This window comes from Polypterus senegalus, chromosome 12 (genome assembly GCF_016835505.1).
Source record: "Polypterus senegalus isolate Bchr_013 chromosome 12, ASM1683550v1, whole genome shotgun sequence".
In the NCBI taxonomy this organism is placed as follows: domain Eukaryota; kingdom Metazoa; phylum Chordata; class Cladistia; order Polypteriformes; family Polypteridae; genus Polypterus; species Polypterus senegalus.
The window spans coordinates 95,334,373-95,349,032 of NC_053165.1; the positions used below are offsets into that span (position 1 = coordinate 95,334,373).

The window sequence follows — 14,660 nt, forward strand, 5'->3', positions numbered from 1 at the left end:
AGATATATATATATATATATATGTATATATATATATATATATATATAGATTTGTATTTAATAATGAAGTATGATATTTTTGTTCGTTCTTCAAACTGCATGTTTCAACAATTATGCGTCTCTGTTAACACAGTACAGGTCTTATTAATAGGGAGATGTCCCTTGTCCTTTGAAGTACTGAAACACTAAATTTTCATTTGAGTCTTACGTCAACATTTACTTGCTGCAAGTGTTGTTAGTGCTGCTGTTCCTCTCACACCCCACAGTTCTATCTGCGTAACTGTGACATTTTTATTCCTGATATGTTAATAACATTATACATTCAGCATGAATAAATTTACTTCACAGGACATGTTCATATAATAACACATAGTACTACTTCTGTCTTAGTGTTAAGTGCTTTTGCCTGAACCTTGGCTTTAAGTGTTTAAGAGCAAAATAGATTTAGATTTTCACATTGTGTGTTTCAGTTAAGGAAATTTGAGCAAAAGGATGTGGACATATTTTTTCGATAATATAGTATGTCTGTTATTATGATACTTGGATAGTGTTAGTAGCAGGACTGTGGAGTTGGTAGATAAATCCTTTGACTCAGACTCATTAGTTTCTGGTACTTCTGACTCCGACTCCGCCGTATTTAATATGCTACTGTATTTTCCATGTTGATTAAAGGATGGCAACATACACGTCATTTAACCACAGAACTACTGGCTAGGAAGCTGACTCTCTACCGTATTGGCCAGTTTAAACAAAAGACAAGAACCCCTGAACACACATCAGGCCATAGCACACACCTCCACCTACATCATTACACTTGTTTACACTCAGATGAACTTGTTAAACACATTATATCTGAAATAAAATTAAAACCCTTTTTGTAATGTACCATAATCCAGATTATAATATGTGAATGTCAGGCTGTATAATAGCTCAGCTGAACTTCACACTAGTAGTAGCACAACTATGCACTGGGCTTTATTCTTACATCAGAGAAGTACTTAATTATGACTTGTGTTTGTGAAATGGGACATTTGAACTTGCTGTATTTTTTTTGTCATGACAATTTAAATTTATTAGGAAACTGTTTTCCCTTTAGTAACGCTCAAATGGGTATCTTTTTAGGGCATGAGATTGTCCAATCTGTGTAAATATTATTTATCATCAATAATTTTAGAAACGTTTAGCATTTGATCCAAAGCTATTGTAAGTTGTTTAAATGTTAGCTGTAGTAAATACACCATTAGATTCTGACTCTTCACCTCTTCTGCGATAAACAAAACAATGCAGTGTAATAATTCCTAAACATTATATGTTTAGCAGTCCTTGCTTCATTACTGGTATAATTTTTGGAAAAGAGGGTGCATGTTTAGTGTCTTGTATGCCTTTTCTGTATTTTCAAATCATGAATAATGTGATTTGAAATCAACAGTTCAATTGTTTTTGATATATATGCAGTAGATCATTCACATTAATATCCAAATATATAACCAAATAAATGTTTCTGATACACAATATTAATTTCATACGTCTCTGCTCAGAATTAATGTATTCCATATGTTTTGTATTTGCATTGCTGATCTTGTTTCCAGTAGACTTTTCATACTTAATTTTTAAAATACGACGATTGGTGAACCTGTCAGCTTTTCTTCTTTCCATTCCTCATAATTGCAGCCATTTCTCCTCTGCCCATAAATAAATTATACTCCTCTTGATTTATGAGTGGTAATTCTGACCCATTAACTACAGTATGTGTGGAGTTTTTACATTCTGTGTGGGCTTTAATTCAGTTTTCTTCTCACATTCGAAGGTAGTACGTTTTTGGTTGATCGGTGACTCTGGCTAAATAATGCCTAGCACTCAATATTGGCAGGATGGATACTGGGATTTTATGACCCTCTACTGGATTATGTGGGTTTGATAGTAGGTGGATTCAACTTGATTTATTATACATGATTAAAACTCTGTTTTTCATTGTTACCTTAAAATACTGTCAAAATATTTTGAATGCAAATTGTCTTCACACAGGAAGCATTTAAAATAGTTTACTCAGTTTATGAAACACACAAAATGCAATATATTGAAAGTTTTTTGTTTTCGGAATAAATGTGCAGTGGTGGAGTGTTGTGAATGACATTAACAGCCGTAGAGTTAAAGGCCTATTTCACTGCAGAAATTGGTTTCTACAATCCAGCACTGCAGTTAGTCATCTTACTTTTCAAGAAAAATGTAATTTTGTGCTAATACATTTTTCTGTTTTTTATCAGTTATTTCTAATGCACAATTGATAATCTGGGGCAATTACATAGTTTCTAAAAATATTTTTGAATTCTTTGTATTTTTATTAAAACAGTGCATTCTGCCACTTAAGCTTCTTGCAGTGGTCTGGTAGCACAGCATATAGTCTTTGAGTAAGTTACGACATTTTCTTTTTTTAGAATTGAATACCCTGTCCTGTAAATAATATAAATAATGTACCATGTGAAAAAACCTCAGTTTCTACTTTCTGCTCTACTACTAACGTTTACTACAATTTGTTTGTCAATGTAAATATCATAGTAAAGAGTTTTCTCTTTTCTCAGTTGTCTGTATTGCCATTCAGAATTCTAGATGTTAAATACTGTGTTTAATGAAATTACATGAACTGCTCATGGCTGTATAATAAGTGGACAGTGGGGTTGTGATTTGAGATGGGTATTGCCTTAAGGTTTTTTTAACCAGTAGACCATGTAATAAGTACAGTATTGATTCAGGAGTCAAAAGGTACAATACGTAAATATTCTGTTTCTGTACCCACTTACCAAACACTGAACTAAGAATGAAGAAGTTTTTTCCTAAAATCTATTAGGAGCTGACATTCTTCTCAGTGTAATGGCCTTTTAATTGAAAAATATTTTAAAATGAGAAAATTCTAAACTTTTTTTAGCCAATTTCATATTAACATGGGTGTTGGTAACTCCGATTTTAATAGTACCCTGTAATTTGTTTCACAGTCATGTTCTTAACCCAACAAAAGCAAAGAGGAAAATTCAGGTAGTTCAGGACAATGAAAAAAATTGCAGGCTTCTGGGATTGTAGTGTTAAATGTTTAAACATTGTACTCACATCCTTAATAGATAAAAATAATAAATTACAACACCACCAGGAAACTCCACAGTTCACTCAGACTTGTATCAAAAAGTGATGTTAATCTGCCTATTACGTCAGTTTTAAATTCTAGGTTTCTTTAGCAGCTCTCAATGCATAGTAAACAGGTAGCCACTGTTACTGTATTGCTTTGCTTTTTCTTTTTGATAATCATTGTATGGGTATGGTCAGTTATTTTAAATGTTTGGGCTAATGTTCTAGTTTTTACTGTCTAGGAAAAATCCAAACTGCGTATGTAGAAAATGTTTTTTTTAATGTTGTAGCCCTTAGTAGTTCTCTCGCTCAAAGCAGTGGATGACAGCAAAAATGATGCCAAGAAAACAAATGCATGAGAAAACCTATAAAGGTTACTAGAATCTAATCCTTAAATGGTGTATTGGCGAAAAGCCTGTAGTTGTAGCTAGGTGGCAAATTGACCTTGCATATTTCTACTCTTAGAGCAGAAATTTGTTTTTATCTTTTGCAGTTTTGTTTGCATGAATGAAGAGGTTAGTTTAGAAATTTATTTTCTTTTACATATTTACAGTGTGGTGGTGATGTGTTTTTATTTTATTAAATATTTTGTTTTAAATATACTGAATTTGCAATGCATAATAGTACACTGGATCTATACATGGATGTGTACTTTTAAAAGGGTGATTTGAATTTAAAAGGCTTATATACACTAACCTTTCTTGCTTAAAGGTGAAGTTGGTTCACTGTTTTAATAAGTGTCTTTAGTTTTGTGTATTATTCATTATAAACGTATGTATTCTAAACATGCAATACATATTTACATAGATGTTTAAAAGCAGGTCTGTCACTTTAATTCAGTGTTAATAGACAAAGCTTTTAATAGGACCATTCTTGTTAGTATACTTTTTCTATTCCCCTGGCACAGGTCTGGTTTTCTAATTTGTTTCCATTATATGCACCCCATGGGTATCTACAAGTTAAGCCGATTATAGGCTTTCAACCTATGGCTATGGGGGTAAGGAGGGAGAGATTCCACTCTATTCAGAGCAACAATCAAAACCATTAAGTGATTTCTGAAGTAATCCGACAAATGCAATTGAACATAAACAAGATCAGCACTGAGCGCACACAGGCAAAATAGTTTTGTCTTTATAAACAAGATACTTTGAGAGCGAGGTTGCTACATTTGTAAATTGTTTAATAATTATGAATATACTGTATTATCAAGTAGGTTTTTGAAAAGTGCATCGTTAGACTTGTTTACCATTTTAATTTTCATATTTATGTGTGTATGTACACAGTGCTGTTTAAATGTTAATTTTGTGGTTTGTTGTAAAATATAATTTATAAACAAAGTCATGTTTGTTTATTGAGTCAGACAGGAATACACATATAGCCTCTATTAAACGGAGATGCATCCTTGATATATAAAGATTAATTAAGAAAAAAAAAGTACAAAGGCTGATATACATATTTGTTAGTGGGTTAAAAAACACTATACAAAGTAAATGAGGAGGTAGATATAGAGCTAAATTAAAGTCTTAAGTATATAGAACCATATTAATTTACTTTGAAAGCACCGTCTGGTTTCCTGTGTTATAAAGCCTTAGCTGTTATGTTAAATCAGCACTCTGATGTGGCAAGTGTGCTAGAATGTGCTTGGTCTAGTTGAAGTTTTACATTGCAGTTGATGGCACCACTATAGCCTATAGTTCCATATGTATATATATATATATGTCTCTCTGTTATACAAAAAAATCTTGGAGACAAGACGTGATGTGATTGTCTCAGAGACACTTTCACTTCCTGCGAAAAGAGTCTTTGTGCCAATCGATGTAACCGTGCCTGGGTCTAGAAGCCCCGTGAGACAAGGGCTTATGCAAAAAGACTTGGAAAAGTCCTGCGTGGTTATTTCAGACACATTTCTTGTAGAGAGAAAGAAATGATATTCACTCACGGGCAGTTATAAGTTGCGTTTTCATGATATAATTCCAAATAGTCTCTCTTGCTCTCTCTCTTTCGCTGCACAGGGAATGCACAGGGAGCGACTGAACACGTGCGGAAATCATCGGCGCATACGAACTGGAAGGGAAACTGGCTTGTTCATCACCCGAGTGTGTGGTCGTGAACAGATGCAAAAGTCCATCTGTACCATCCAGCACTGGCTGGTACAGCTCTGTGATTTCACCCTGGCCTTGCAAAGCACCATGGGTTACTGGTGGTGTAAAAGGTCATCTAAGCTGGAAACACAGTGAATTTCCAAGAACATTATTTAGCAAACAAAGTCACCAGTGAATACTGCATATTCTGTGCTAGACATGCTTTGGTGAATTTCATTGATCAACACTAGTGACTGCATGCAAAACCTCTGCAGTCTTATTTTTTTAAAAGCCATTGGTGTTGTGTTTTGTGTAGTGATATTGAAAAGTATATTATGCAACTGTTTTGCTTCACAGGTTTCATTTAGTGTCTTATGGTTGTGCAGGTGTTCCCTAACTTTTATGTATGATTTTCTTTTTAAGCAACTCCATATTTTGCTCCATTATTAAATAAGCAAATCTCACATGTGGGGGCTATGTATTTTTTTTCTCCCTGTAGATTATCCTTGGAGTGATAAATATTTGTAAGCATTAGTGATACTCATAGATTTGCTTCTAATCTAAATCATCCTATTTTCACTACAAACAAAATTTAATCTGTAAAGTGGACATTCTCAAAAAAATATTTTTTTCAGCATCTACTTTTCTAAGCTTTACAATAATTTAGTGTTCTACTTTACACAAGGTACGGAGGTTTAGCTAGTGCACATCTTTTTTTGCTGCAGATACTTTTGTGAATTCAGAACTTTGTTGTCCTTCATTTAAAACGGATACTGTTTGTCTGAGGTTGGACAATGAGTGAGCTTGTGTTAAGTACAGCAGCTCACAATCTCACTTAGAAAAAGATAAAGAAGACTTTGAAATTGCTGCTTTGTAAACAATAGACTTGTCAGCTTAACATCAAAATTGGTCTATTTTACTTGTAAGCTTGTTTAACAACTTAGCCTTGTATCTATAATGTTATGAATATTTTATAGATTTATGTCATTTGTACTGTTTTTGTTTGTGTGTCATGCAGTATACTTATTGGTAAGAAAACATAATTAAAATGGTAATCCATGTTTATAATTACAACTGCTGAATTAGTAATATCTAGCCAGTACATGGGGGGGGGGAAAAACAAAAATAGCTATAAAAAAAGCAGTAAAATAAAATTTTCGGGCTGCTTTGTTAAGCAGGGACTAAATGTCGATGAGCCTCAATAAGCAGATCTTTAATATCTACCTTATGGTTCCCACTTCCCATTGTGGGTTTTTAAGGCAGTAGAGATTTGAGGCTTATGTTCCTATTCAGTCATTTTGAAATGTTGGAAAAGAGCATTGATGTGCTGTATCTCAAACTCGGAAGGAACATTTTCTTAAACCTTTAAACCATTCCCAACTTCAGAGTGAATATGTTTGATATATTTAATGCTTTTGTTTTCAGGTTTGAAGTGCTTCACTTTAAAAGACAATGTAATTTAATAAATGAATATATGTTATGACAGTGAAAGAAATAACTGACTTAAAAAATGCTGATCTTATCCTTTAAGGCTGCTTGTATTGTACATGTTCTGGAGAGAAGGATGGTCTGAGTCGGTAATAATCTGTGCTGACTTCACTACCCTCTAAATTGCTTTCAAGTTTTTCAACAGACCAGTTACTACCAGGATGTAGTGTAGTTTGGACAGATTTCACTTTGTACTTGCATGAATATATTGACCCTACTTTTTAAACTTTATTTTTGTGTTTATTAGGTTCAGATTTAAATGTAATTCATTCATAGATGTTTTATTTGTGTATAAGAAACAACTTTTTGAGTAAAACATTTGCTTAGATCATCAGGTTTGGTTTTCAGAATTGCATAATTGTTTATTTTCAAAATTTTTAACATTTTCTTTTGTAGATTTGAAGCCCACTGAGACACTGCTACATTTTACAGCAAGGAATGGACTTCTCAGACTATCTTGGTTTCTACTACAAGACCCCTTTGTCAAGGCAGCACTTGTACATGAGAATGCTGAGGGGCACACACCACTCAGTTTAGCCAGAGAGAGAGGCCACAGTCAGTTGTTGGAGTTGTTCGCTAAGTGAGTATATTATAGCATAATACTGTTAATTTAATGGAAAATGCGTTTTGCATTTTTTGTGACAGTAGCAGTATGTATGTTAGGTACAACATTTCTGAAAATGTATTTAAAATACCAGAAAAACGAATTTACACACAAATAACCTCAAACTCCAACCCATCGTCAACACCATCACACTCTTTGGGCCCAAATCTACAGCTTCACAGTTTTTGTGTCATTCCTCAAAACAGTTTCTGTGGGTAAAGACATACAGTGGTGGGTACGGAAAGTATTCAGACCCCCTTCAATTTTTCACTCTGTTATATTGCAGCCATTTGCTAAAATCATTTAAATTATTTTTTTTCCTCATTAATGTACACACAGCACCCCATATTGACAGACAAAAAAAAAAATTTTTGAAATTGTTGCAGAATTATTCAAAAAGAAAAACTGAAATCACATGGTCCTAAGTATTCAGACCCTTTTCTGTGACACTCATATATTTAACTCCGGTGCTTTCCATTTCTTCTGATCATCCTTGAGATCACCTTCATTTGAGTCCAGCTCAATTATACTGATTGGACTTGATTAGGAAAGCCACACACCTGTCCATATAGCTTACAGCTCACAATGCATGTCAGAGCAAATGAGAATCATGAGGTGAAAGGAACTGCCTGAAGAGCTCGGAGACAGAATTATGGCAAGGCACAGATCTGGCCAAGGTTACAAAAAAATTCTGCTGCACTTAAGGTTCCCAAGAGCACAGTGGCCTCCATAATCCTTAAATGGAAGACGTTTGGGACGACCAGAACCCTTCCTAGAGCTGGCCGTCCGCCAAGCTGAGCTACCGGGGGAGAAGAGCCTTGGTGAGAGAGGTGAAGAAGAACCCAAAGATCACTTTGGCTGAGCTCCAGAGATGCAGTCAGGAGATGGGAGAAAGTTGTAGAAAGTCAACCATCACTGCAGCCCTCCACCAGTCAGGGCTTTATGGCAGAGTGGCCTGTCGGAAGCCTCTCCTCAGTGCAAGACACATGACAGCCCGCATGGAGTTTGCTAAAAGACACCTGAAGGACTCTGAGATGGTGAGAAATAAGATTCTCTGGTCTGATGAGACCAAGATAGAACTTTTTGGCCTTAATTCTAAGTGGTATGTGTGGAGACAACCAGGCACTGCTCCTCACTTGTCCAGTACAGTCCCCACAGTGAAGCATGGCGATGGCAGCATCATGCTGTGGGGGTGTTTTTCAGCTGCAGGGACAGGACGACTGGTTGAAATCGAAAGAAAGATGAATGCGGCCAAGTACAGGGATATCCTGGACAAAAAACCTTCTCCAGAGTGCTAAGGACCTCAGACTGGGCCGAAGGTTTACCTTCCAACAAGACAATGACCCTAAGCACACAGCTAAAATAATGGAGTGGCTTCACAACAACTCTGTGACTGTTCTTGAATGGCCCAGCCAGAGCCCTGACTTAAACCCAATTGAGCATCTCTGGAGAGACCTAAAATGGCTGTCCACCAACGTTTACCATCCAACCTGACAGAACTGGAGAGGATCTGCAAGGAGGAATGGCAGAGGATCCCCAAATCCAGGTGTGAAAAACTTGTTGCATCTTTCCCAAGAAGACTCATGGCTATATTAGCTCAAAAGGGTGCTTCTACTAAATACTGAGCAAAGGGTCTGAATACTTAGGACCATGTGATATTTCAGTTTTTTTCTTTTTTAATAAATCTGCAACAATTTCAAAAAATTTTTTTGTCTGTCAATATGGGGTGCTGTGTGTACATTAATGAGGAAAAAATTAATTAAAATGATTTTAGCAAATGGCTGCAATATAACAAAGAGTGAAAAATTGAAGGGGGTCTGAATACTTTCCGTACCCACTGTAGCTAGGCCAACATACAATTAATACAAGCTATCTAACAATAATGCATATTCAAACCATTCTTGCAGAGAGACGCACACAGAAATTTCATCAGCATTCCTATTAAAGCTAAGGTGAGCGAGTCATACACATTTATGGACTACATGAGTACAGTGAAATTGAAAACATATACTTGCTCTCAAAGTAGTTTGATTCCCATGCAAACTATACACAGACAAAACTGACATTGCTATTAGAACTAAAGTTTATATTATCCTTCTTGATATGTATTCTTGGTGCAGAGGTACGAACTACTGCCTTATAACTGAAATGTTCCGGATTCAAATCCGGGTGCTCCTCATTTTGAGTAGTGAGCTGCTATTATTACTATAATATAATAAAAACATACATTTGTTTTAAGTGTGTAACACCCAGTGTAATTTTTTTCTACTTGTAAAAGTTAGAACTCTTTTTTTTATTATTCAGTTTTATTCTGTCAGTGACGTTCACGTGGTACAATGAACTTGCCGCTCCCTCTCTGATGCTGTGGTTGATGCCTGCTCAGAACTATTTGTTGTACTGGCAATCAAAGATACAATGTCCTGTGACCGCTATCAGACTGTCATGCGGCATTTGCGCTTTGACAACAAATACACCTATGCAGAACATGTGAAAAATGACAGATTTGCTGGGATCTTGGACATCTGGCAATATTTTGTTGAGAACTGTGTTTTGAGTTACAACCCAAGGCAAAGACTTTCCGAATCAGTGGACCTAAAGCTTATGGAGCCGTTTCTGGACAAAGGCAGAACTGTAACAGCAGACAGCTTCTTCTCAGCACTTTCGCTGGCTAATAGCCTGCTGCACCGCAACACAGCTCTGTTCAGCACCATAAGTAAAATGGGACTTCCACCTGTAGCTAAAGTCACTTCAGTACACAAGCAATTCGCCACACTAGTGTTTAGATCTGGCAGTGGCATGCTGACAGGTAACTTAGTGAACACTGATGGCAGATTTAATGCAGCATGTTACTGGAAAATAATGGAGAACAACTTGCATTCATCAGTTGGAAAGCTGCTCATGAGACACCTTTGGATCTTCCAACATAACAATGATCCAAAACACAAGGCCAACTTGACCCTTTGCGGCTACAGCAGAAAAAAGTGAAGATACTGGAGTGGCCATCAAAGTCTCTTGACCTCAATTTCATTGAGCCACTTTGGGGAGACTTCATGGCATCCAAAGAATTTACAGGACATGGGGGCTTTTCGCTAAGGGCTCATTTATACTTCACGCTCAGAACGCGTACGCGTCCACATCATAGCTGCCACGCGTTCCCAGTGTTCATTTCACGCGTCCTCTGAGCAGGTCCTCAGAAATTAACGCGACGCGTGCGCGAGTTAATGAATGGTTCAAATAGTTGAAGCAAAATGCTGACATACAGATGCATTCGTGGTGCTTTTATATTCAAGCGTCGCATATTCCCGATCGTAATGACACGATACATTTTAAAAGTCTCACATACCATTTTTTGTGCCGTCTATTTATTATTTTTTATACTTTACCTGCTGTCAGGTCCAAGAAGCTCGTAGCGATTAAAAACTGGGATGACGTTTACGATGGTCTGCTTTAATAATAAAGTAAACTACGAGGTTAAAGCCGAAATGTCCACTTTAATCACAAAATACACGTTTTCACCGTGTCTCTTATTTTTTTCTCAGTGGCTCGATTACAGCGCTATACATTATGTTGCCGATGTGAAGTTGCAAAAAAAAAAATTAAAAAAATAGACGGCACTGAGACTTTTAAAATGTATCGTGTCATTACGATCGGGAATATGCGACGCTTGAATATAAAAGCACCACGAATGCATTTGTATGTCGGCATTTTGCTTCACCACATCGAAGCATCCATCCCTTAGGATCGGCATAGAGGCTTTCTGTCACATGTAGATAGTTCCCGAATGTAATGACACGATACATTTTAAAAGTCTCACATACCATTTTTTGTGTCGTCTTTTTTATTTTTTATTTTGCAACTTAACAACAACAACATAATGTATAGCGTTATATTTGAACCACTGAGAAAAAAATAAAGGACACGGTGAAAACGTGTATTTTGTGATTAAAGTGGAAATTTCGGCTTTAATCTCGAAATGTCCACTTTAACCTCGTAGTTTACTTTATCATTAAAGCAGACCATCGTAAACGCGTCATCCCAGTTTTTAATCGCTACGAGCTTCTTGGACCTGACAGCTGCGGCAAGCAGCAAAAGATCACCACACAGAACATATTAAATGTAGGATATTCCAACTCTCTGCACATTTAGAATCTTTAGATTTATACTTGATATCACTTTCATGATGAAAGGCATTAAAGTGTGTATGTTACATTTTACATATAATTTCATTTAAATAATGAATACTGTTAATAATTACACACATGGGGGTGTCACGGCGGCGGAGCAATAGCACTGCTGTCTCGCAGGGAGTTACGTTGCTGGTATTTCCTGCTTGTATTCCACACTGTGCTCCGGGTTCCTTCCAAAGATAAGCAGATTTGTGGATTTGGTGCCGCTAAAATGACGCTACTGTATGTGTGCTTGTATTCACCTTGCGATGAGCGGAGACCTCGTCCAGGGATTGTTTCTCAGTCGTGCCCAATGCTTGTTGGAATGGACACATCCCTGGATTGATGGATTTAATCAATAAACATCCTTTTCACAGATATTGCGGTAAGGTGTTATCGGAATTTAATAGGTGTTGTAGGCAATTCACAACACAGAGAAGCCATACATGTTCTCATCGTGATAATATCTCACACTGCCACCTGGTGGATTCCTCCAGATTTACATAAAGTACGCGCGCAAGTATAAACACTTCAACGCTTGCGTAGCAGGAGCATCCGCTGCAGCATGCGTCACGTCGCGTGAAGTATAAATGAGCCCTAAGAAGAATTGGCAGCTCTACCACCTGAGAAAATCTAAGGACACTATCCACAACTATCACAAAAGACTATATGCCATCATTGATGCTAAAGGGGCCAATAAACAGTAGTCAGAAATAAGAGTTAGCAAATTTTGAACAGCGACCATCTCATTTTCCTTATTTTACTATGTTGTGTTTAATGGTTGTACTATTATGTGATGCCTTACAGTTTCATTTGGATGCCATTAAAGTAAATTAAATTCTTTTTCCTGATCAGTCATCTTTAAAGTGTGTTACACACCTTACAAATTTTGTCAGGGTACGTAAATCTATGAGCATAACTGTATATACCCATACTATTCCTGTGTTACCCTGCTTCACATGGGAAATTTGTTTTTAAGATCAGTACAAGTTTTCCTTGGTGCTGGGAGAAAAATACTATTGTGTTGTATTGTAACAATGTCCCTGTATAATAATTTTCCTTTCTTGCTTGTATTTCTTTATTCTCAGGAACAGTGAGACAGATTTGCACTTACTTGATGACCTGTTTTCATCATCGTCACCTGTCAAGTTACTTTCGTCCACCTATAGAGTGAAGCAGCACCCTCAACTGAACACTTTTACCCTCACCTTAGATACAGAGAAATGTCAACCATTCACAAACATTGAAAAGCACATTCAACAGCTTCGAGATGTAATATACAGGAATTCTTTCAAAGAGGTAATCATGTTGATTATAAAATTTATCTTTTTTTTACTTGATCAACAATAATATCCCTGGGATCTTTAAATTATGCATTGCATATTATATGAGTAGTACATTGTAACACTTTTTTCCTTTTGCATAAGATCTGGTTTTATGTCTAAGCTTCAGCATAGCATTTTTAGGGATGTTGGTTTGAATGTCTCATTTTTAAACTAAACTTTAATCAGTAGCATTTGTCCATTTTTGTAAGCAATTCTAAATGATCATAATTTCTCTTTTTAAATTTTGCTTGTAACTCGCTCACTGACAGTTTTAATGACTTGTATTTATTAATTAATTTTTTAGACCAGAGCCCTCCCCCTTTTGCCTAACTACTCTAGAATTGCATTGTTTACATTAACAGGGCAGTTATTGACTAGTCATTTATAGTTGGTACATCTTAGTTAATAGAGTTTGGAAGCAGTTTCTTTCTTTTTTTTTTTTTTTTTTTTTTTTTTAAAAAGAATGCTTCTAAAATATGTATACTTGGTTAGAAGTGATGAATTAACCATTTTTACTTAGTACATTATGATTATTTACTTCTGTTAGCATTCCATTTGTTCCTGTAGTATATAGAGACCACATTATGAAAGCAGAATGGACCAGATGAGTCTATATCAGTGTTGCCAACTCGTCAGTAAGGAAAGTAGCTATTAGCTGTCGTAGAAGTCGCTAGAAGTCGCTAGATGACGTCATCACGTAATTTGCATAATTCACGCTGCACATGCAAGTTATTTGCAAATTCAGAAACCGAAAGAAACAATTCTGTCATATGGCTTTCATAAAGTTACGTGACACTTATTTGAAGCTTGAAATATGGTAAGAATGTGTATTTGTATCTGACAAACCCATTTGTAAGATTTCGACTTTTATCTCATAACATTGAGTTTATTCTTGTAGATTTACATATTTTTTTATTTTTAACGTGGCACTAAAGCTCCGTCTGCATCGTCGTAGTTTTTATACACAGATATATAAATATATATTACTATATATATTTTACTATTTATATATATATATTTTTTAATTTACATTCCGCTTACAAGCCAGGGCGGGATCACTTAACGGCGGATTTGCGCATGGGCAATTCATTTGCAGTCGAGACTCGTAGGAGTGAGCATCTCCTGCTGTAACTGCAGCTGGGGGGGGGACTCCTGCGAGAGGACGGGCCTGTCTGTGAGTGCTTTGGGACGAGGGAGGGGACGGCAGCGGCAGCTGCTGTGGCAAGTTGAGAAGAGTCAGTACAGACACATTAGAGTCTCCAAAAGTCTCCAGTAACACAAGAAAAAGTCGCCATATTTGTCGCTAGTCGCTTTTTTAAAAAAATTGTCGCTAGAGGGATTTGAAAAGTCGCTAAATATAGCGACAAAGTCGCTAAGTTGGCAACACTGGTCTATATTAGCTTTTTGAGATGTTTCTTGATACACAGAAAGATAGTCTTTTTACATAAAAACAATTTCTGTCTCTGATATCTTCAAGGGTAGTGCAGTCTTGCTGATGTTCAAAGCCAACACTTTTTTTTTTTTTTTGTATATGTTTCTCAATAAAATAATGTTTATCATTAAGACACAATGGATGAGAAAGTGAAGTGAAGCTCATGCTTTTTTTATTATACAAAAGATAATAGAAAAACTTGACTGTATGCAGCTTAAACAAATTGTTTACCAAGCGTAAGTTAAGTTCTAGATAACAGTTGTCAGATAAAATAAAGTTACATTACCCTGTCTTATACCATTAATAGTTAAAATATTTTCAGTATTAGATGCACTTTATAGTTTGAATGTTGGCCATATAAACTGTCATCCAAAAATGAAAAAAAAAAACAAACTGTAATATATTAACAGTGATTGTCAGGTACTAAGTCCTTATGGCATTAATTGAA

At 36.0% G+C, this 14,660-nt stretch overlaps 1 protein-coding gene across 6 annotated transcripts in view; it reads left to right on the top strand.

Moving 5' to 3' along the window:
* LOC120541395 (A-kinase anchor protein 13-like) overlaps positions 1-14,660 on the top strand; it is a 300,746-nt gene that overhangs the window by 94,203 nt on the left and 191,883 nt on the right. For all 6 annotated transcript variants that reach the window (XM_039772974.1, XM_039772976.1, XM_039772975.1 and 3 more), the window contains exons 5-6: positions 7,082-7,265; positions 12,544-12,754. In XM_039772974.1, the coding sequence (XP_039628908.1) occupies positions 7,082-7,265; positions 12,544-12,754 (395 nt within the window). The remainder of the gene's footprint in view (positions 1-7,081; positions 7,266-12,543; positions 12,755-14,660) is intronic.